We start from the raw sequence: 23,754 nt of genomic DNA, 5'->3' as shown, positions 1-23,754 counted from the left end.
AAAATTCTCATGAGTTTACTGGCTATTTTCTAGAAAAATCTAACTCTCCATTTCAGCACCCTACAAGGGGGAACTCCATGAGTTTTCTTCCCAGGAACTTTAAATTTAAAAGCTGCAGGTTAAATCCAAAGCATCTGTTAGCTTCCAAGTTCCATGTTTTTTGAAGCGAAACGTCTTTTTGTCTGCCTGTGTGTAGGGATCCTATCCGAGGAATCCCGTGTCTCTTGCAGCTTGCATATGCAAATACAGAGTAAATCTCTAACTGGCAAATATGAAGTGTCTCACTTTCTGCTGTGAAATTTAGACGCGAAAACAACATGAATTAGAGCTAGATGATTGGCACCAAAAGATAACGCAAAATCAGACAGAGATGCAAGGAAACGCAAAATATCTTGTCAAGAAAATAAAAGAGCATTTTAAAACGCTTTCAGTTGCTTGGCCCTACCAATGATGTCCTCATTTTAAGATTCCACACTCCATCTCCTAACTGACTACTAGTTGAAAGAATATGGCAAATACGTTGTGATCTTGGCCCCATCACCCCCAGGCTGTGCTGCCTTTTGGACCTCAGTTTACTCCTCTCTTAAATGGCCGTAATAATATGACTCACCCCTCGTAAGGATTCTTGTGAGAATTATATGAATAATGCCTGAAACACAAAAGAACTCAGTAATTCAGGGGTTGGCAAACTGCAGTCCACGGGCCAAATCTAGCCCATCACCTGTGTTTGTATGACCCACAAGCTAAGTAAGAATGGTTCTTACATTGTGAATGGTTGGAAAAGAAAAATCGGAAAAATACTATTTTGTGATATATGAAAATTATACAAAATTCAAACTTCCGCATTTATAGATAAAGTTTTATTAGAACACAGATGCCTGCCTGCCTTTGCCCAGTCTATCGCTGCTTTCAGGCCGCTAGGGCAGAGCGGAGCCATCTCAGGGCCTTTCGCAGGAAGTTTTCGCCCCCTGCAGGAACGTCAGTGCACATGGTAACATCGGGAAGTGGGCGCTTCCCAGTGATCAGGGTTTCTGATTCCTTGTGAAATTACACACCTCCCAGCTGACTCAGTGTCCACATGGAGTGAAGATGTATGGAAAACAGTTAATCAGTTTAATTTGCTTCTCCTGAGTAAAAGAGGTGGCGTTAGTCAAAGCAAGGGACTGTACTCTAGACTTTCAGAACGGGACGCACTACAAGAGCCCTTTCACCCGCAACTTCTTAAGGCTAAAATGTGGTTGAATTTACTTTTAGAAAATATCTCCACCATGAGTTCCCAAAACTGATCTATCAACCAGTGCAATCAAAGAGCAGAGTGATTTCAAATTGTTTCATGAAAAGAAAAATAAGGTTTTTGAAACCAATGAACTCTTTTCATAGAATAAACCTCTGGTTCTATCAGGGGAAAGTTTTTATTCATCCCGATTACAGAGAATTGAATCCTTTCATTATAATCTGAAAATATCTGGAACACTGGTTAACCTGTGGTCGTGTTCTAACTCATGAGAGGAGGAAAGCTTTCCTTCCCAAGAAGCTCCCAGATCAGCGGAACAGGTAGTTCTGCTGTTTTCTTCCTAGTGAGGAACTTGTCAGCTGCAAGTAAGAGCACACCCAGCTCTACCTGGAGGAAAAGAAAGTGGAGTTTGTGGCCCTCACGCTCTCCCTTGGCCCAGCCTTCCTGGCCTGGCTACTTTCCCAGATTTTCAACAGCACGTCAGCCAGTGAATAAAGGAGAGACCCGTCCAGCAGCAACCCTGCATGTCCTGGAATTTGTTCTTTTTCATTGACTTAAATGGGTTCGCATGCTTTATTAGTCAGCATCTGCCAGGTCGTGTTGCAGTAACAACCAAGCCCCAGTGCCAGGGGATTTCAAGAGCAAAAATCCCTTTTCCCCCCTCACTTATGCTGTGTATCAGCTGTGAGTTGGGTATAAAAGTAAAATCACTACAATATCTTTGCAATCAAATAACAGGTTATATATGACAGGTTATAAATCAAATCAGAAAGAATCTTAAAAAATTCTAGAATAAAAATTGTCAATATTATCAATATTATCATGGCATAGGTGAAGTTTAAGTGGAGGTAACCTATTTTGCTATAAATCACTTTCTGAAACTCATAGCTCCAGTAAAAACTATATAAACCAAATTTTAAGAGTAAATATGGTATAATATTAGAGGCATGGAGAAGGAAATGGCAACCCACTCCAGTGTTGCTGCCTGGAGAATCCCAGGGACGGGGGAGCCTGGTGGGCTGCCGTCTGTGGGGCCGCACAGAGTTGGACACGACCGAAGCGACTCAGGAGTGGTAGCAGTATTAGAGGCCTGTTGCTGAAGTGCGTATCGTCTGTGTTAACTATACCAGCCATCTTCATGCAACATGGGACATGCCCCACTGAAGTCAAGGGCTCCCTGGTAGCGCAGTGATAAGGAACCCACCGGCCAGTGCAGATGATGTGGGTTCACCTCCTGGTCTAGGAAGATCCCGTGCAGAAGGAGATGGCACCCCACACCAGTATGCCTGCCTGGACATGACCTTATGAACAGAGAAGCCTGGTGAGCTACAGACCGTGGGGTTGCCAAACATTGGACACAACTTAGCAACTGAACAATAGTTGAAATCAAGCAAAGGAGATTTAATTCTAAAATATAGTGCAAATCTGGTTTTCACCATGCCCATCACACCCAGAGTTAAAATGTTCAGAGGGAGTCATATATTCTGAATAAGGAATAGCATTTTTTTTCCAAAGCTCTGGCCTGGAAAGAAGTCAGAAAACTATCCAAATAAAAATCAAATTCTCATGTCTGTATATGTAAATAAGATCCTCACTTAGCTCAGATCCTTCTAGATTTCCACACTGGATGTTAATGGAGCTTTTTTTTCCCCTTGGCTGCTGAAAGCCAACTTCTTGGCCTGACTTCAAAGCTAATGAGAGTCTTTAAAACTCTCTTTTTCTTTCCCTACTGAAATAGTTGTGTGTTGAAGAATGGACTGTGGGCTAGGATTTATAAGTTGACACCTCTTGACATTTGAAAAGGCCCAACAAGAAACCATTTCCACTCAAAGTTGATTTACAAAGTTATTGCCATATGGTCATTTTATCATAGGAGTAATTGCCCCTCTCATCCCTACACACACACACACACACACACACACACACACACGCACGCACGCACGCGCGCGCGCGCACAGGTAACTTGCTGCTTCAACCACACAAGAGTTCTAAACCCAGAGTCAGTGAGTTAGTCTCTGCTCATTACCTACCTAACGGCTGTTCTCATTTCCTGCACCCTTTTCCCCTTGACCTTAGGTAAGCTTGGTCACTACCACAGCCCCAAGTCTTTGGTTGTGATTTGTCTAAACCAAATCCCATTTTCTTCAGCAATAATTAATCTAGGGATAAGGATGTGACCTACGTTTGGCCAAGGAGATGTACTCTGAGTTAGAGGATCAAAATACAGAAATTCACTTGGAGAAACGTTTTGGTTGTGACCTTCCTTCCTTCTTAGGACATTGGGTTGAGGATGTGATGCCTGAGACTGTGGCAGCTACTTTATGCCCATGAGGTAGCAAATAAAAGGGTGGAAAGCCGAGAGTGGCAGCGGGTAGCAAGAGCCCAGGTTCTTGGAAACTTTGTGGAGCCTCCAAGGCAACCCCTTAACGTCCTGTCCACACTGTTATTCATTAAGACACTATTGGATATCTGGTTACTGGTGAACAGCTCCATCCTCACTGAAATGGCCAATTACCTGCTGGTATGATATTGGCTCTGTCACTCACTCATTTAGAAGCTTCCTCTGTAGACTAGACTGAGCTTTCTTGAGTAGCTCAGTAATCCTTTACTGAGGTATCATATTAAAAATACCTTGCACACCCGACATAACAAGAGATAGCTGTTGATATCTTTTCTAAACAATGGATTCGTGCATGGTGGGCAAGTCCAGAAAGTGACGACCACCGGTATCAACTGAATGCTTGCTGTGTGTCAGGCACAGTTCTAAGAACTTTAAATATGTTGCCTGATTTAATTCTCAGAACAGCTTTCTGATGCGTTGTACTATCCCCATCAAGAAATGAGAAAACCGAGGTGCGGGGACGTTGAGTGGGAACCTTGGATTAGAGCCCCTGGAAGGGGCAGAGTCTAGATTTAGGCCCAGGCTGGCTGGCGCTGGACGCTGCACTCACAGTCTCTGTAGCAGACTGCCAACGCTTCAGCTGGAACTTATCTTACAGAAATGAAACTGGATTAAATCAGTCCCGGAAGTAGAAATACAGGACCGCACTTGACCGCCAGTCCAGTCTCTTATTTGGCCCTGGTCAATGCCTGGTTTCCTAAAGACAAGCCTGGGTCAAAGTTCAGCATCCCAGCAGCAGAAACCTCGTTACAAACATGGTTTGTTGGCCAGCTCAGTACTTTTAGTCTCTTAACATCTTTTGATGGGACAACTTAACTTTCGTTTGCCACAGTCCCCTCCTTTTTGTCTTACCCCTGGTCAGTCCATGCTGACGTCACCTACCTTGCATTCTGGGACTTTTGACTTTATAATTTCCCAACCTAGATCTTAGTTTACAAAGAGGAAATGCTGGAACTTGTCAATACCTTAAGAAATGGAAGGTGGGGAGAGAGTGCTATGATTTAATTGCCCTGTTTTAGGATGTGTCTGTACGTTGATTTGCTGATGGATGCCTTCTTGCTTCAACTGACAATATGGGTCCTTCTCAATTCAGATCATTTGGGTTATTTACAAACCAGTGATATTTTCTGCGTGAAGAAAGGAAAATATTTTCTCCACAATCATGCTGTGTTTCTGGAAATGACTTTATTCCCCGCCTCCCCACCTCAACCCTAACAGCAAGAAAAGAATTTGGAGGACGCTAGGGGTCTGGTACCAGCCAAAACAAATGCAGAGATGCTGTTGGCTCTAGAGACTTCTCTCCGAGGCAGAGATGGCAAGCGTTTGTGGAAAGGGCCAGATAGTGAATGTTTCAGATTTTGCCGGCTACATAGGGTTTCCGTTGCCAATTTTTTCATCTTTTTAAACAAATTTTCCAACCCTTTAAAAATGTAGAATCTATTCTTAGCTCAGGGGCCATCCCCAAGCAGACTCTGGGAAGAATTTGGTAGAAGTTTGCCAACCCCTGCCTGCGGAAAAAGAAGGAAGCTATAAAACTCTCTCCAGGCCAGTTAGCCCCGTCCCTGCCAGGACAAATGAAACACAAAAGCCGCCCCAGGTGTGAGGAGCACAGCGCAGAGGGAGGGAGGGAGGGAGGCAGACAGACAGGTCTGGAGTCGGGGCTCAGGTGAGTTGGGGGCTCAGGTGAGTTGTCTAAGGGCAGGGCTCCTGTCTCAGCCCCACGGCAGCCCCACTGCAGGCCAACCGCTCAGACAGCTCGCTGAGGACGGTGCGGAGCTCAGCGCTCACCCTGCTTCTGAGAGCAGGAACTCCAGTTAAGCAGCAGGAGCAAATGGCTCGTCTGAGGAGTGGGAAATGGTATGAGGAAGCCAAGGCCATGAGAGAGAGGGCTTCCCGCCGTCCTTTCCGCAAGGAGGGTGGTTTCTCTCCAGTGGGGGGCAGCTAGGCTGTGCAGTGGGAACCATCCCGCCACTGTCCTCAGGTTCGGACTCTTAAGCAAATGGTGACGCCCGATTTTCACGTAAGCCGGGTGTGACTCTCTATGGGAGCCCAAGTCTAATAGGGTCTAATAGAGTGAAAAAGGTGCTGAATGTGCCCTGAGGGCCTTTCTTAAAAGGGCGTCCTCAGCCGAAGCTCGTGGCTTCACCGGGCAGGAAGTTTGCCTCTGCTGAATCCACGTCTTTGGAGAGCACATGGTGTGGCGGGTTACTTCTGACGACGTGCCCCTGTAGAAATGGCTCTAGGCTCCCATCTGCAGCAGCCATGTGGGTGAGGGGACAACCAGGACCCCACTTGATAAAACATGTCTGGGGGTGGGTTTTTTACCCCCCACTGTCTTATCACCTGGCCGAACAATCCAGGTGGTGTGTGAATCACCAGTAGAGGCTGTAAAGTCCGAGGAAGTAGAATCAGCCTCACAAACAGTGGATCTCAGCGAAGAAGGAGCGTGCACACCTGAGCCTGCAGAAGAAACGCCCAGGAGAGAAGAACGCAAAGCCTCGAGGCCCTCCCTGATGGCGCTCCTCAGACAGATGGTAAGCTCTGCTTCTGGTTCAGGGCAACTGAGATGTCCGCACCAGCTTCTGAGACCCAAGAGCCCAAGGCAGGTGGTCAGCCAGGGCTCTAGGTAGCATGGAAGGAATACCAACTAAACACCAATTGTGCAGAGAAAATTCCCTTTCGTCCTGCTGATTCAATCACAGAGAATGTCTCTTCGTTGCTTATTTTCCTTAACCCTTCAGTTCAGTTCAGTCGCTCAGTCGTGTCCAACTCTTTGCGACCCCATGAATCGCAGCATGCCAGGCCTCCCTGTCCATCACCAGCTCCTGGAGTCCACCCAAACTCATGTGCATCGAGTCGGTGATGCCATCCAGTAACCCTTAACCCCTGCTAACTTCCTCCTTAACAGAGGAAGAGGTCGCCTAGGCCCCTGCGCCATGGCGGCCAACAGTAACCACCTGGAAATTGTGTTATTCACTTTTAATTTTATTTATTTTTAAAAGTTTCCTTCTGTTTTTGGCAAGCGTTTCTGCTTTCCTCGTTATGATAATAATATGCAGTTTCCTTTGAAAATACGTTTATTTCCATAAAGAACATAAGGCGTTTTTAAAGGATTGAGTAATAAATAGTTCAATTTATATTTTGATGTTGGAAAACTTTTGAAGGGGATGTGTGAGTGACACAAATTTGGGCAAAGCCTGTTTATAGACGATTCCAGACAGGATATGGTATGAAAGGAAATGACAGTTTCCTAACAGTGTCTGTAATTTAGCTGGTGAATTTGCCCTTCTTAACTTCTATAGCATGGAAAGAATGTGGGCAGACATCTTTGGGTGTCTATGAAGAGTTATGTATATTAAACATCTAAACATCCAGGAACTTAAATAATATAATGCAATCAAACCCCAATCGTTTGGAATACAAAAAACACAAAACATGTAAAAGGTCATTGGTTTAATTCTCTTTTAATGAAAAGCAAGAATTTCATTATAGTGTGCCTTTATTTCCAGGAGTATTTGGGAATTTAATCCTTTGAGAAAGCAACTCTCTAATTTCACAAGCTCAACCTGTTAAGGAATTCTTTCTAGTCCACAAAACAAAACAGAACAAAACCCTTGCCAGTGGGAGATGAGGCATATTAAAAATCACTGTCAGAGATTGTTGATGGGAATCGTTTTCTTTTATTGCCGAATCCTCATAGAGTAAGAAGTGGGCAATCCGCTTGACCGGGACCCCATCCATCTTCCTGGCCAGTCATTCTGCAGTTTGGCACTGAAAACAGGCCTCGAGATTTGAGATTTTTAAATCAATTTTTACATCAGGAAGGAAAAGAACATTTGGCCTCTTTCTGGCAACCCATCTGAATTACAAATGGGATCCCCAAATAACTCATCACAACACTGAGGGTGATCCAGCTTTCTCATTTCTGGATGGAGCTGAGAGATACAGAAAAAGAAAAGGCAAACAGAATGACTTTGTCTCCAAATAATTGACATGAGACTCCTTCCTTTAAAAGAGAGAAAGATAGGAGGGACTCCAGACAACGCACGGAAAGACCTCTCAACCACCCACTGCCTCCATTTCAAACACATCCTCGAATTCAAGTGAGGCCCCACGTTCAAGCTCATCCTCCAGAGTCACCCACTCGGTGGTGTTCGGGGATGTCTTACAGCAGTAGAAACTGTAAGTCTGAACTGTTAGGGGAACAAACTGGAAATAAGAGTCCTTTGGAATCGATTTTCTGCAGGATACAGATGAGGTAGCAAAGGACACAATTTCCCCCGAGTCACAATTTCCCCCTCAGTCAGTTCATAGCATCCGGTCTCACAATGCCCATTATTCTCATTTCCTGTTTCCCATTAAAAGGTTAGACCTGGGAATTTGAATATGAGTGCCTCCTATTAATGTTCGAACCCCTACGCTTCCATGACGGTTGGGGTTTCCCCTAAAGTTCCAGATATCCTAATTATTCACTCACATTACTGAATTATCATGATTGTACTGAATATATATAAATATACTGGATTATCATTACATATAAATATCCATATAGAAATATACTAAATTATCATTACATTATCATGTTCTGATGAACCTTTGCTCTATTGAGGGACGTTTGGTTTGTTTCCAACTTTCCGCATTTCATTTATTCACTTACTCAGCAAATGTCATTAAGCTCCCACTATACTGCAGGCAGCAGAGGTGCAGCAATGAGCATGAACAGATGTGGTCCCCTTCCTCATGGAGAACAAAACCTCGAAAAGAAGCCAGATTTGTTTTGAAGTCTATGCCACATTCAGGGAGCACACACCATGTATCTTCCACTCACAGTCTCTGCTGCTTCACCAAACTGCATGAACATCGTTAGAACCTGTTTTCTGCGCAGGTGTTAATATCCCCATGGAGTACACTCCTGCAAATGGCAACGAGCAATTAGTTTCAGGAAACACTTCCAGTTAACATTTCACGGCTTCCAAACAAAGTCTTCGGATTTTTGTAGGAAAAATGAAAATCTTGTCTAAGGGCTTGAAGACAGACAGCATCTGGCCCATCACTATGGGATTTTTCTTTTTTATTTTTTTCGAGTAGTGCCTAAGCATTATAATTGAATAAGTAAATATTTTAAACTGAATTCAGATATTTTTAGCAGAATATAGTTTTTAATATTAATTGACTTTAGTAATGAGCCAATATTGTAATGAGCCAATATTATAAAATATACAATATTATAAAACTTTACAATACTGTGTATTGTAAAACAGTCTATTTCTATTTAGTAATGAGCCAATATTTTAAATTTAATTTAAGCATCCCTTTAATTACAAAGAAATAAATTTTAAAAAATAACTGACTCTAATAGAAGAGGAAACTCAATTACAAACACATCACCCTCATTCTGGAATCAGGGTCAGTTCATCTGACCATTGATTCTCTGCTTTCCAATCTTTGCTTCCCTTAAATTTCCTTCAGATAGCACATTTTACTGTCTCATGGCAAAGTACCTGTTGGTCGAATTTGTTTTTTAATAAATGCATTGCCCAGTTGATTTCTAAAGAGATCTTTTTTCCCAGAAATTATTCTTTCATAAAAATCATTTTCACATAATTATATTTCAAGGGAAAGAAAGCAGAGTCATGTCAGTCCTAGCCTCACATCGGCCACATGTCGGTGGAGCACTTCACAAAGATCCCGTGGGCTCCTGCAGACTTTGGAGACAACTGCGAGGAATGGCTAAGACGTCTATCGCACCCTGGATAGAAAGCGATGCCCACGTGTGCTCACTCAACGGCGTGCCAGGAAATTGGCTATTTGAAGCACTCGTGTCTTTTTACAAAGTGACCCACAAACCAGGTGGGCAGATGAAACCAGAAAGGTGGTGAGGTGAAGGTGAAGTCGCTCAGTCGTATCGGACTCTTTGCAACCCCATGGACTGTAACCTACTAGGCTTCTCCATCCATGGGATTCTCCAGGCAAGAAAGGTGGTGGATGGAAGTATAAAGACGTAGATTCCCACTCTGTCAATATTAGTAACACCTTGCCCTTGAGAAGTGCTTTCTCCCGCACACTATTGCCACAGCGCTTCCTCTAATCCTCCTCTTGTCTCTTTCTTTAGACCATTGATTTTGTAAGAAACTCTGTTGGAATAACCATCTCAGGCTTAGATAAGAGAGACTCTTAAACTTTAATACTGAGAAAATTAAATGCCCAAATGAGACAGCCATGAAATCAGAGGGGTTTTGTTAATTGCATCAATCTAGTAAGTCTAAGACGGAGAAGGCAATGGCACCCCACTCCAGTACTCTTACCTGGAAAATCCCATGGACAGAGGAGCCTGGAAGGCTGCAGTCCAAGGGGTCGCTGAGGGTCAGACACGACTGAGCGACTTCACTTTCACTTTTCACTTTCATGCATTGGAGAAGGAAATGGCAACCCACTCCAGTGTTCTTACCTGGAGAATCCCAGGGATGGGGGAGCCTGGTGGGCTGCCGTCTATGGGGTCACACAGAGTCAGACACAACTGAAGTGACTTAGCAGCAGCAGCAGCAGCAGCAGTAAGTCTAAGAAAACCTGCTGACATGGACTATCTCATGGAAAAAAAGAGACTTGTTTGTAAGGTTAACTCTAAAACAAAACACAGGAGTCTTTTAGCCAAAGTTTTTGATCTTGGCTTCCTCCCTGAGTATTAAAATATGAATACCAAGTTCTTTAAGGAAAGGCTTTTTAAAGTAGCATTTGTTTTGGGCAATTCCTGTCTTCACCAGAGACTTGGCATTCCTTCCTACCCTGAAAGGGGACTCTGTAGTCACTTGGCAGGTCTCAGCTATTAATAGTAATAATAATAGCTACAGTTGGCTTATTGCATGCAAATTATGCGGCCAGTCCTGTGCCAAGCACAGTGCATGCATCAACTCATTTAGAACACAGAATCCCTGCCCGCAGACCCTCTTACTGGCCCACTGTGCACACGGGGGTATTGAAGACTCTGTGTTTCAGTGGCCTGCCCAAGGTCGCGGAGCTGTGACTGGCAGAGGCAGAATGCACACGTGGGCTTTCGTTGCTTCTGACGCTCACCCTGGTACCCGCGTGTTAGTGGTGCTTCCGGGAGCTGTTCTCTTTAAAAGCAGAGAGAATAGACAAAGGTCCACTTTTGTGACTTTCTTATTGATGCTCTTTGTGGAAACATCATTTTTCTGTGTTGGGCTTATCTGAAAATATGACAAAGCAAAAGACAGGAGAATTAATCCATGACTTTCGTAAAGCCTGGACACAAGTTTTCTGAATGTACTTGCCACTAAAGTGAGATTTATGTTGGCCGTGTCATTTTGTCTGAATTGTCCAGTTCCGTTTCAAGTGAGCCTCTTGGTAAAACACAAAGGTTGGACTCAAAACCTTTGTTCGTCCTGGAGCTTTCTAGCAGATCCAGTTCCTTGAATCTGCTGTAATGAGGCTGATTTAGTAAACAGTCAGGCTATTGTACTCGCTAAAATAAAATGTCATCCGAACTCTTCTTTAAAATATCAACTTCAGTTGAAGTAAATCTCTATCAAAATACATTTGCATTCCTTTCAAAGAGATGGGAACTGACCACCAAACATTTCCACTAGGATTTTGAGTAAGTGATGTATATCGGAGATGCTTCAATCATTCTTTGAGAATGAAGCTATGGTCATGCATGACACAATGAAAGACATTTAAAAAGTGATTTTATTAACACGCAAGGCTTGGTTGCGAATCCAGGCCCTGAGATGCTTCGTCTTTGATTCCCATGAATAAAAATAAACTCTGTAAAGAAAGTTGCTCAATAATATAACACTGGGAAATCTCCGAAATTACTTAATAGTCTTCAGACTGTTCTTTAAAGTACTAAATAGTCTCTGAACGGATTTTTTCATCTCTTTAAACAGCAAGCCTGTTATTTTTGACAGCTGGGGGAAAAATAAGCTGCTGTGGTTACAGTCCTTTGAGTACAAAGCCCAACAGGAACTATTTTAATTTATCACTGAAAGAGGGCTCTGCAGAGAGGAAAGAGAAGGGGTGGAAAGAATGCACGAGAGAGAGACAGAGAGAGAGGGAGGAAAGGAAGACGGGAGGGAGGGAGGGAGCAGGGAAGTAATCGTCAGTACCTGCTGATGTTGAAGAGACAGCAGACAGACTTAACAAGACTCTGTCCAAATTCACCACGCTGCTGCTGCTAAGTCGCTTCAGTCATGTCCGACTCTGTGTGACCCCATAGACGGCAGCCCACCAGGCTCCCCCGTCCCTGGGACTCTCCAGGCAAGAACACTCACCATACAACTACATTTTCATAAGTACAGCTTGGTAGCTCAGTTGATAAAGGCGACCCAGGTTTGATCCCTGGGTTGGAAAGACCCTCTGGAGAAGGAAATGGCAACCCACTCCAGTATTCTTGCCTGGGAAATCCCATGGACAGAGGAACCTGGCGGGCTACAGTCCATGGGGTCGCAAGGGTCCAACACGACTTAGCAACTTAACTACTAAACTATACCTCAAAATGAACAGCAGAGAACAATCATGAAAAAGCTGAGGGCAGTCTCCTTTACTGTTTTTAAAGACTTTGAACTTCTTCGCAGTGATTTCCCTGGCATCCTGAGGGTCTGTTTTCAGGATGGCCGCCTATATCCACTACTGCCAAGGGAACCCGCAGGTTCAATCCAAGGCCCCCTCCCCCCAACTCCCACCAAAGGCCAGCAACAAAGGGAAGAGAGAAGAAGGCAGATCTCAGTCTTCAAGTGGCAAGCACCCAGCACTAGCCAATTGAAACAATTCAATTTAGGGAAGTTAAAAGTCTCTGTCCTAGGGGGATGCAACATGACTGCTAATGTCCATCAGCTTTTCCTTAAAAATCACTGTGGCTGGTTTCTGCCTTCCCGCATTCCCTAACAGCCAGCTCGTGAGGGCAGGGCGCTGTGTCCTAAAGGACCCTATAGAGCGTGTTTGAGTAGGAGGGTCAGTGACAACGCAGCCCGAATTCTAGAGGCCCCAGGAACCCCAAAGAGGTCAAACTTCTCGGTGAGACCGGAAGGAGCTGGTTGTAGGGAGCAAAATAACAACCAAGAGCCCTTTTCTCTGCTAACTGTTCTCAAGAGACGGGCCTTGTAGAGCGACGCAGGAAGCCTAGAGCGGGGAGAGAGCTGGCTTCCACCTGAACGGGTCTAACCTGTGCGCAGGGCGCAGATCCTCGCTGGCCTTTGGGCTGGACAGCTCTCAGGAGACGCTGATGCGGCTGGCGCCAGAATCACGCTGGTAGAGCCTCTAGTTTAGATTGTCAGTTTAAGGAGCCAAAGCTGTGACTTCAACCCCATTCAGCACGTCCCTGATGCCACCGGCCACGGCGAGGGTGCTAAGCATCGGAAAAGAGAACGTTCAGCGTAACCCATCTCTCTACAAGGGGCAAAAAGGACTACAACGAGACACCCCCACTTAAATGCTACCAGCGGTTTAACTCTTCTCTTACTTACTCATACATTCCGCGTGCTCTCTGATGTTCTGGTTCCAACATCAGTATTTTCATCATCACTTATTTACCCCAGAATAACATAATCTCAGGATTTAAGACTTGATTGTTGTTTTTGGAGACCAGCACTTGAATTTAGCCAGACTCTGGTTACAGACGGCATGGAAATTGTGCCTCATGAGCAGCGCGTTTCTCGTGAGTCTTCCCTTTATCTTGGCTGTGCGCCTCAGCAGTGAATGACTGGGGTCATCCATTTCAGAACTTCCCTTGCTTTTTCCCTGTCGCTGTGCTCATGGTCGCTGAAAGGCCATTGTCTGTTTGTTATTTTAGTCAGTGAAAGGGGATGGAGGGATCACCCACTCTGAAGAAATAGATGGGAAAGACGCCAGCTACCAAGTAAGTGATCTGTGAGCTCGGTTCGGTGGTGGGTTTAGCTGCTGTGTTCTTGGTTCTTTCGAGCCTCATGTCCAATCAGTTCTCGGCCACAGCCAACACATCCGGCATCTCTAGGTCGGGCACCTACTGTATACCAGGCACCGTCTTGGACTTTGAAGATGCAATAAATGTCCATTACTGTGTTCATCAGCGTGAGCTACCATACGGCACCATAGAGAAGAGAGAAAATGAGCGTTTTGATTTCTCTTCTTACAAAGACACTAATCCTATTAGTTGAGGGCCCCATCTTTATGACATTAATTAGCCTTTGTTTTTTACTCCAAATACTTTCACGGACAAGCTGGCTTTCCTCAGCTGTTTCTTATTGTAAAGTCTCACACGCGCTCTTCCCTCTCTCCTCGTTCTTCACATCTTGGCTTAAATGTCACCTCCTCAGAAACCTGTCCCCTTTCCAGCCATCGTCTCTGCACCTCGTGCTTCTAATTCATGGCGCTTATTACACGTTGCAGTAACTCATTTGTCCGTTAGTCACCTGTCTCCCCTTCCCCGTCCCACCCCTGCCTGGAGCACTTGTGGAGCAAGGAAGGGACCAGGGACCTGTTATAAATTTTTTTTTTTCATCACACTGCATGGTGCCTGGTACATAGTAGCAGCTATTTCTGGAATGGATGAGTGAAAGACATGGGGTCATGTGGGCTGCTTCTATCAGTTTCTCTATCCTAAAGAAACACTTATGTTTTTATAACTATATCCTTTTTTTCCCCAGTGGGAATCATTTAATGCTCAACATCCTATTTTATAATCTGTACTCTTTCTTAACTTAGAAATACACCTCCAAGAAAATGCCATCAATATTCTTCTTCTAATTTTGGCAATACGGAGACATGGTTAAGAGTATGGGCTGCGGGCTTCAAACTGCCTGGGTTTGAATCCTGGCTCAGCTGTATTCTGGTTGTGTGACTAAAGGCAAATAACCAATCCCTCCAGGCCTCAGTTTCCTCATCTGTATAATGGGGCCAAGAAACGTACTGCTTTATAGGGCTGTCATATTTAGATGACTCTATACATGTGACGGTGACTCAGCCATGAAATCAGAGGACGCTGACTCCTTGGAAGGAAAGTTATGAGCAACCTAGATAGCGTATTCAAAAGCAGAGACATTACTTTGCCAACAGAGTCTAGTCAAGGCTATGGATTTTCCAGTGGTCATGTATGGACATGAGAGTTGGACTGTGAAGAAAGCTGAGCGCTGAAGAATTGATGCTTTCAAACTGTGGTGTTGGAGAAGACTCCTGAGAGTCCCTTGGACTGCAAGGAGATCCAACCAGTCCATTCTGAAGGAGATCGGCCCTGGGATTTCTTTGGAAGGAATGATGCTAAAACTGAAGCCAGTACTTTGGCCACCTCATGAGAAGAGTTGACTCATTAGAAAAGACTTTGATGCCGGGAGGGATTGGGGGCAGGAGGAGAAGGGGACGACCGAGGATGAGATGGCTGGATGGCATCACGGACTCGATGGACGTGAGTCTGAGTGAACTCTGGGAGTTGGTGATGGACAGGGAGGCCTGGCGCGCTGCGATTCATGGGGTCGCAAAGAGTCAGACACAACTGAGCGACTGAACTGAGCTGCCTGATACATGTGAAGCGCTTAGAATATTCCTGGTAGAGAGGAGTCAGCGAATTTCAGTTGCTGTCTAACTGCATGAGCTGCCATAACAGAATGCTGTCAAGAGGAGAGAGAATGAGCATTATGGTGTCTCTTCCTACAAAGACACTAATCCTGTTGAATCAGGGCCCCATTCTAATGACCTCAATTAGCCTTAATTATTGGCCTGGCCAAAAAGTCCATTCAGGTTTTTCTGTGATATCTTACAGAAAACAAACAGGAGCGAATGTTGGCCAGCCCCGTTCTTCCTTTTACTCCACACACTTCCGCACTGGGGCTTAGGACTCCAACATATAAAGCCATAGCTTTTGCTGCTGTTTCATTACGGTTATGGCCTCTGATGATAATTAGTACCCTGTGATGTTGTTCGTATCACAGACGCACACACGTTCCAGCAATTACTGAATAATGGATCATCTCTGCTCCCGTAATAGTGGTTCTCTCACACATTTCCACATGGACTGTATTGCCTTTTACGGCATTCAGATTGGTGTTATCTTTCCTTTTTAATTGACTACTATTCCCACCCTTCCTCCAGATCTATATTCCAGACCCCCTTGGAAATAAAAATCCCAAAGGTGACTGCCTTGGAAACATGATAAACTTCTGTTATTCACTATGGAATATTTACGTATGTCTGTACATGTTGTCTGGAATCTGACCGTGAATCAGTAGTGCCCATCATCTTGATTCTAAAATCTGACTGTCGTCACTGGAAACCTGAATGAGCTGGAAATGTCATTCTTTTTACACTCATCTAGGAATGTTTTGAGAATTCTGTTTTCCAGGGTCTTGGATACAGAGATGAGAAGATTTGTGTGTAGTATTGGGAGATGACAAATGCTTAGTTTAATTTTAGGAGGAGGGGTAGACATTCTCTGCTCCTTTCAGATTTTCCCTCTCTGAGTCACGAAAGCCTTAACGGATGCTTCCACAAACAGAAAGCACGAGGCATTCCCCGCCTGGGTTGGCTTCCAGTGTCTGAATCAAATGGGACCTTCTGATCTTATCCTCCAGCTTCCTGCCAACGTCCCTGGGTTCTAGGAGGGGACACATTCAGATGACTCAGATGTGAATAAGTTTTGTTGTAAATTTCCAGAATGTATAGGGTCAAACCCTAAGCAAAGATTCTGAATCTTCTGCATTTCATGACAAAGCAATCATACACTGTCCAAATTCTTAGCTCATTTTGAAGGAAAGGACTCAGTCATGCATTGTTTCCAGAATTTAGCTTCTAAGCTTTTTTTTAAATTAAGCCAATAGGGATGGCATTACCATGTGGTAAATACACATGACCCACTGAAAGCTCCCTTCTATAAAAAAAAAAATCAGTGTCAAAGGAAAGCTGTTTGTGGGGACTCCCCACTTCACACCTGAGTGACGAGCTAAGGGAACTGTTTTGGAAACATTGGGAAGGCCAGTTGCTGGCCATTCATTCCAGACTGACCATGTGTCAGGCGAGGTGCTGGATATAGAGCAATGGAAAAGACACAGAGGGTTCTTATCCTCCAGAGCTTCCCTTCTATCAGAGGGAGTCAGAACACTTCCACATGAGCAAACAAATCCCAAATATAAAGAAAACTCAGCAGTGTTCCCCAAGAAGGGGGCCAGGCTTCCTCAGACTCTCTCAGCTGGGGCTGCATCTCCAAGGAGCACAGCCGAGCTGAGACCTGATGGGAAAGACGCAGCCTCTGAAGCCCCGAGACACCCCAGCCGCAGCGCAGCCAGGAGGCGGCTCTGCTTTCAGAGTCAGCTGGTGCAAGGGAGAGGAGGCCCTGGTGGCTGCAGCAGAATGAACAGGGCCAGGACGAGGCCGGTGAGACACGGGGGCACCCGATCCAGCAAAGATTTCCTGAGCGCCTCCTCTGTCCCTGGCACTGGGACCCACCGTCCCTCAAAGTCATCGCTGAGTGTTAAGCCAGGAGGACCAATTCGTCCCAGTTTGCCCAGGACTTTCCCGGTTTGGGGGCTTCCCAGGTGGCGCTAGTGGTAAAGAATCCACCTGCAATGCCGGAGACCCAAGAGACCCGGGTTCGATCCCTGGGTCGGGAAGCTCCCCTGGAGGAGGAAGTGGCAGCCCACTCCAGTCCTCTTGGCTGGAGAGTCCCGTGTCCTGGAAGGCCCTCACTCCCAGAGAGGCCCAGACAGTTGCCCTCTGTGTGTTTGGCATCCAGGCACCCCCTCCTCCGGGGGCTTTCCGTCACCAGCTGTTGCAGCCCTAGCAGTGCCGTGAGGTGCAATTTCGTTGCTGTGTTCTTACTCCTATCCAGAAGAGGAAGCCGAGAGGTCACACGGTTTATTCCCGGTCACACAGCAAGGATGTGATGAACCAGAGCCACGCCATGTTGTCTTGACTCCAGACACTGAGTTCTCAGTCACTCGCTGTGTCTTAAAATCCTCTATGGGGCAAAGCCATTTAACGGGGTGTGGGAACAGGGGTGGCAGAGTCGCTGGTTTCTGCCAGAAAGCAGAGCAGCGTGCTGGGGGTGTCTGCCTCCTTCTAAGGTGAGTGTCTGCTCTGGGTGCCTGTCATACTTGACATCTTAGCATCTGCTACAACTTAGGGGGCTGGGATCCGACAAAAACACTCAGGAGGTGTACTTGTACAGCAGCTTCTCGGGGAGCCCTGGATGCCTGAGGCTTTGCTCCAAGGAATCCCTTCCTGCGGGGTGCTGCAGTCTGGGGAAGCCTTCAGGACTGGGCAATTTTTCTCTGTCTTCTTGCTCATGTCTAAGAGGTGTGTTTGATCCACTGATGAGAAATGATTACTCTCTGCCTTCTGAATCAAAACTACCACTTTGCCGTAGAGATCTGTGACCTAAGCTTTATGAGTCACAAGTTGCGCGTGTGTGCCCAGTGGGCCAGCTGTGACCGCAGGAATAATCGCGCTTGGGTGTTTGCTTTCAACAGGGCTTTAAAGCTTCTGCTGTCAGTATTTTTAAACGAACATATTTTGCATTTACCGTAATTCGATTTCAAGTTTCCAATGAAAAAATCTAGAAGATCTGAGAGTGCCGAGCTATAATCTAGTCATATCTTTGGTGGATCTGAGCAGCTGTTGCCCTTTTAAACAAGGCATGTGACATTCAGCTCACCACAGTCTCCCCTGCTCCAATCTGTCTCCCCAACATCTAGGCCAGCATTGCTTGAACTGTTTTTCTTAAACTGGAGAAATATTTCTTCGGCCTTAGGTTGCTTTTCAGTTCAGTTCAGTCGCTCAGTTGTGTCTGACTCTTTGCAACCCCATGAGCCGCAGCTCGTCAGGCCTCCCTGTCCATCACCGACTCCCAGAGTTTACTCAGACTCATGTCCATTGAGTCGGTGATGCCATCCAACCATCTCATCCTTAGTCGTCCCCTTCTCCTCCTGCCTTCAATCTTTCCCAGCATCAGGGTCTTTTCCAATGAGTCAACTCTTCACATGGGATGGCCAAAGTATTGGAGTTTTAGCTTCAACATCAGTCTTTCCAATGAACACCCAGGACTGATCTCATTTAGGATGGACTAGTTGGATCTCCTTGCAGTCCAAGGGACTCTCAAGAGTCTTCTCCAACACCACAGTTCAAAAGCATCAATTCTTTGGCACTCAGATTTCTTTATAGTCCAACGCTCACATCCATACATGACCACTGGAAAAACCATAGCCTTGACTAGACGGACCTTTGTTGGCAAAGTAATGTCTCTGCTTTTGAATATGCTGTCTAGGTTGGTCATAACTTTCCTTCCAAGGAGTAAGTGTCTTTTAATTTCATGGCTGCAGTCACCATTTACCGTGATTTTGGAGCCCCCCAAAAATAAAGTCAGCCTTTTACAAGTGGGGAGATAAGGTCACTGCTTGATTATCCTAACCCTTTGCCTCTTTCATGTTTTTATTTTATCTGTATGGCCCCCAGGGTCATTTCAGTTCAAATAAACTATGGGAAAAAGGCTTTGACCTCCTAGTAGATTTTTGGTCGTCTGTAATTTACCTAGAATTTTGGATTTCACAGCCTCATCCCTCCAAACCATAGGAACCAAGTAGGATTGCAAACATTGCACTTTACCATGGAAAATATGTCCATTCAAAACTACAAATAAAACAACTGCCTTCTTTTACCGCTGTTTTATGAAATGGCAGTGTCACACCAGAGATTAAGGGAGACAATCATGTAGAGACAAGGAGGCGTACCCAAGAAAAGTCACATGTGGTGCGAGCGGGAGAAACCCTCTCACAGCTGGCTCATGCGAAAAGGGGGCTTCAGGAACAGCTAGATCCAGGGGCATACGCAATGGCAACGATACATGGGGTCTTTCTCCCCTTCTCTCTCGTCTGCTCTCATCTCTGCTTTTCCTCTGTGTCCCCGGGTTTCTTTTTCAAGCAGATTTTTTTCCTAGAAATGGTGATAGTTCTTGAAGCTCCAGGCTTTTATCTTCACAGCTTCCAGCTCAAAGGAAAGGGAACAGACCTCTCTCTTGCTTGTTTAGCAAAGCTTTGAGATCAGCTGAGGTTTAGCTGTGTTTGGCCAGTCTGAACCAATCCCAGCAGCCCAATCATACCCAATGCTCTGGTTGGCCAGGTCTGGGTCACGAGTCCTTGTCCAAGGATGAAATTAGCGTGTGAAAACCGCAGGGAATAAACCAGAGAATAGTGGTTCTCCAAGGAGAACCCAGTTTTTAGTTCTAGAAGAAGGAGTAAAAAATGCTTGCCACGGAAGCAGTCCTCAATGAATGAATGACCAGATTGGTAAATAAACGTCCCCACTGTGATTTCATACCATGGAAAGTATTTACACATCTCTTCTAATCTTTTTCCATCTCACCCAGGACTCACGAGCACACAGACACCATCCACCCTTCGAACATCTCTGTCTGAACCTATCTATTCACCTGCTCCTGAGCGTTGTCTTGCCGCCACTAAAAATGCACTTTGTTTGAACTTGCCCTAGACCTCGGACCCCACGGAGAAGGTGGTCGCTCCGCCACAGCCGGAAGCCGCAGCTGCGGGCCAGAAGGGCAAAGAAGGCCCGTCCAAGGGCAAGAAGGCCGCCGCGGAGCCCAACAAGCAGAAGGGCGACAAGCAGGAAGCCAAAGAGCCGGCCCCAGGCGTGGAGCCGGCCGCCGCGGAGGCGAACTCGCTGCCGAACGGGGACAAGCCCCAGAAGAGACCCGAGAAGCGGCGGCAGTCCCTCGGGGGCTTCTTCAAGGGCCTGGTGGGTAGTCGGGGCGCCTCCCCTCTCGGGGCTTTTGGGCCCCGGCTGTGGGTCCCGCCTCCAAAGGCGACCGGCTGGCTGGCCACCAGGTGGCCGGACCTTTGCCAGACAAACCCTGAGCGCCCGCTGGGGCCCAGGGGCAGAGAGCCCGGAGCATGCAGGCGGGTGGATGCTGGCGCGGGGCGGATGAAAGGAGCTCCGTTTCGGGCGGTGGGCAGCTCAGCCGGCTGTGCGGGCTGCGCAGAGTACTGGCCCGCTCCTACGTGAGCAGGAAAGCTATTAAAACTGTTCAGCGAGGAAATGCTGGGCCCTTGCTTACAGCCTTCATGGACTGCTCTGCTGCTACAGTGCCACAGAGGGGCCGCAGCCAGATAGATAGGCAGCGCGCGCCTCGGACCGCCTTGGAGAGCTGACGGCGCTTTGGCGCCGTGATGCCTGCAGAGGTGGTGAGCGGTGGGTAGACACTAAGTCTCCTTCACGTCACCGAGCCCTTTGTCTGAGGCCAGGCTCGTCACCTCTTTAATGATGGCAACATCCCTTTGGGGTAGAAACGCTTCTGCCTCAGTCCCTCCATCTTCCCGTTGTCACGAGACTCCAGCAGTGGTGGAGAAGAACGGGAGGGCTTTCCTGCCACTTTGCAAGGATCCAGCCAAGCCCCGAGGGCTTCCAGGCTGGGCACGTTTCCCGGGGGGGCTGCCTGATCCCTCTCCTGAGAGGGCAGTGCTAGCAGCAGGCCTGTCACCAGTCAGGGGACCATTGCCACCTCGTCACCTACAGAAAAGGGGCTTCTAGCTGCCCTCAGCCCCGCCCAGCCCCCCTCCCCAGAAGCTGCACCGCCAGCCGCTGCCCATGTGACCTTTGCCCTCCTGGTGACGGCCTTCATTCTGGCCCCTCTCTCCTCCCCCTGTACCTGCTGCTTGGACCCGATAGGAAGCAGCCTACTTGGTGTTACATGAAAACTTTGCAGAGATATGTTTTGTAAGCAGAGTAAACAGCCAGTACGGTTAGAAAGTGAACAGAGGGTTGATGGAAATTAGCTCTACCTGGGGACTGTCTTCTACACCGCCTTCCCACCCCCAGGTACTGTTCTTAGCGCATCATAAGCCAGGACTCGCTTTGTCTTGGAACAACCCTCTGAGATAAATGTCATCACCTTCATTGAGATAAATGTCATCACCTTTATTCTAAAGATGAGGAAACAGGGAGTTCAGTCATTTGTCCAAGATTTCACAGAGCTGGAAAGGAATATACACAGCCATGGAACTCGGGCAGCTCAGCGGAGACCATTCTCTTGCCCACCGCCCGCGACAGCACCTGGCATAAAGTGCTACGTAACTGGCGATTGCTGTTGTTGATTTGACGGATCTTCACCTTCTTTTGTGTTCCCTCCAGGGACCGAAGCGGATGCTGGATGCTCAAGTGCAAACAGACCCCGTGTGCATCGGGCCAGTGGGCAAATCCAAGTAAACAAACTTCACGGCTCCCATCAGGTTCCTCCACCAAGATGTCTCCTCCCGACTCCGTCTCCCCCGAAACCCTCTCCATATGTATACTTTTTCTTCTGATGGCCATCCCATGAAAGTCTGCCTCCGAATTAAGCCTGAGCTGTTGTATATTGAGGTGTATTATTTACGGCTGTGGTCCAGTCTTCCCTGGTAACTAACTGTAAAGATGGCTTAGCAGGTTATCTAGCCAGGTCTGAAGATGGGTCCCAAGCAGGGTCGGGGAGGGGCAGAGAGGACTGCATTCTGGTTAAGTTATGAAAAATGGCCAGGGGCAAGTAAGTTGCAGAAGGGAAAAGACTGCTGGAAGGAATTAAGCTTTGTAGTCAAGGCGTGCTCATCCTCTCGGCTTGAAGAGGAGAGGCGAAAATCCGTTTGTTTAAGTTCACGTTTCAAGGAGGGAGACCGTGGGCTGTGTGTTGTTGGGAGGTTGCCAGTTTCCTGGAATGGAATGTGTGGGGAATGACGAAGGAATGGATGAGAGTTGTTTTTCAAATAGGGTCCTTGAGCGTTATTGACGGGAGGGGAAAGATCGACTGGAGAGGACTTGACATGATTTGGGAAAACAATTGCTTTTTGAGGCTCAGTGACAAGGGGCCAGGATTACAACTTCAAAAAAAAGAAAAAAAAAAACCACCCCAAACCAAACCAAATAAAAGATGTTGCGAGTTTATTTTTGCAACACGAGGGGGCGCCAAGGTCTCCGTTTTTGTCCCGCATCCCGTATCCCTAACAAAGATTTGGTCTCTGCAATCTTACATTATTAATGTTTCTCAGATGGCTGAGGGGCTTGCTTCATCTGTTCTGTCTGACACTTATCTCAAGCCTGTCTGTAATTTCCTAATGTTCTCAGGATGTGCTCTGATAAAACCCTCCCATAACCGCAGTTAATAATAAAAATTTACAGATTATTCAAATACCTGAGTTTTTTTTAATACTTGTACAGAGGAGTACATAGGACCATGGTGTATTAAAGTATAGTTCAAAACCCAGCCATATGATCGACTGATATCATGTATACTGTATCTTCTTCTGATTTAATAAAAAAATACTTTGGCATCTGAACGATCTTTTAATGTTCCGCTTTTAAAGCAGGCCAGGAGCTCTGTGTCTGCGGTGGCTTTATCTCCCATGTCAGAAGATCGATGCCCCCCTGCATCTTATTTCCTCTCCCAGATCTTCCTCGATCTCCTCATACGTGGGCGTGTGCACACACAGATGTGTGCACGTGTATGTGCACATATGCACACGCACACACATGTGTAATATATACACACTGCCTCTGGCCACACTGACAGAGAAGAGCCTGACACAGAGACTCGGTGCCGGGGTGAGCATGAAGGCGGGCTCCTGGAGGAAAGGGAGGAAGAGCAGGACGGGGCAGGGTCTGGTCTCAGCTGGAGCGCAGTTTCGTTCTGTCTCCCAGGGGGCCCTGGAGCCTGAATCATATGTGAATCGTACCACAAAGTTGGTTCTACTTACAAGCAAGGAGGCTGGCCTTTGTCCCCTTGTTGGTGAGTCATGGACCACCCGGGAGGTGTTAGGCCAGGCAAATTTCTACAGTTGAGCTGAGAAGCTGGGATCGCTTGGGCTGGAGGTTCAGAGTCAGTCCAAGTGTCCACGAGGGACACATACACCCAGGTGTGTATTTATAGCCACAGATGCGCACACCCTCAGGAACACGTGTTTCATACAGAATAGACAGACGCATGCACACGTCCACAGTCTTACACAGGCAGACGGACACGCGTGACTGACAGAGCCGCAGGCCCCGCGGCTCCTACAAACCCACCGCGTGTACAGTCCACCGCACCGTGGCTAGAAACAGCACTGAACTCCTGAGAAGTCCATACCTTAGGCAAAGAAAACTGTGGCTTGGGCAAAAAGGCCTT

General features: G+C 46.6%; 1 protein-coding gene across 7 annotated transcripts in view; it reads left to right on the top strand.

Moving 5' to 3' along the window:
- BCAS1 (breast carcinoma amplified sequence 1) overlaps positions 1 to 22,921 on the top strand; it is a 99,021-nt gene extending 76,100 nt beyond the window's left edge. For 3 of the 7 annotated variants that reach the window (XM_013968983.2, XM_013968982.2, XM_018058052.1), the window contains 2 exons: positions 20,097 to 20,360; positions 21,753 to 22,921. In XM_013968983.2, coding sequence (XP_013824437.2) covers positions 20,097 to 20,360; positions 21,753 to 21,827 — 339 coding nt within the window. In that variant the 3' untranslated portion in view covers positions 21,828 to 22,921. Of the gene's footprint in view, positions 1 to 5,995; positions 6,170 to 13,440; positions 13,507 to 20,096; positions 20,361 to 21,752 lie in introns of all 7 variants that reach the window. The other 4 variants (XM_005688743.3, XM_005688744.3, XM_018058051.1 and 1 more) reach the window with 3 other exon arrangements.

This window comes from Capra hircus, chromosome 13 (genome assembly GCF_001704415.2).
Source record: "Capra hircus breed San Clemente chromosome 13, ASM170441v1, whole genome shotgun sequence".
NCBI lineage: Eukaryota > Metazoa > Chordata > Mammalia > Artiodactyla > Bovidae > Capra > Capra hircus.
The sequence above is the reverse complement of the archived record's forward strand: the minus strand, read 5'-3'. Positions and strand labels throughout refer to the sequence as shown.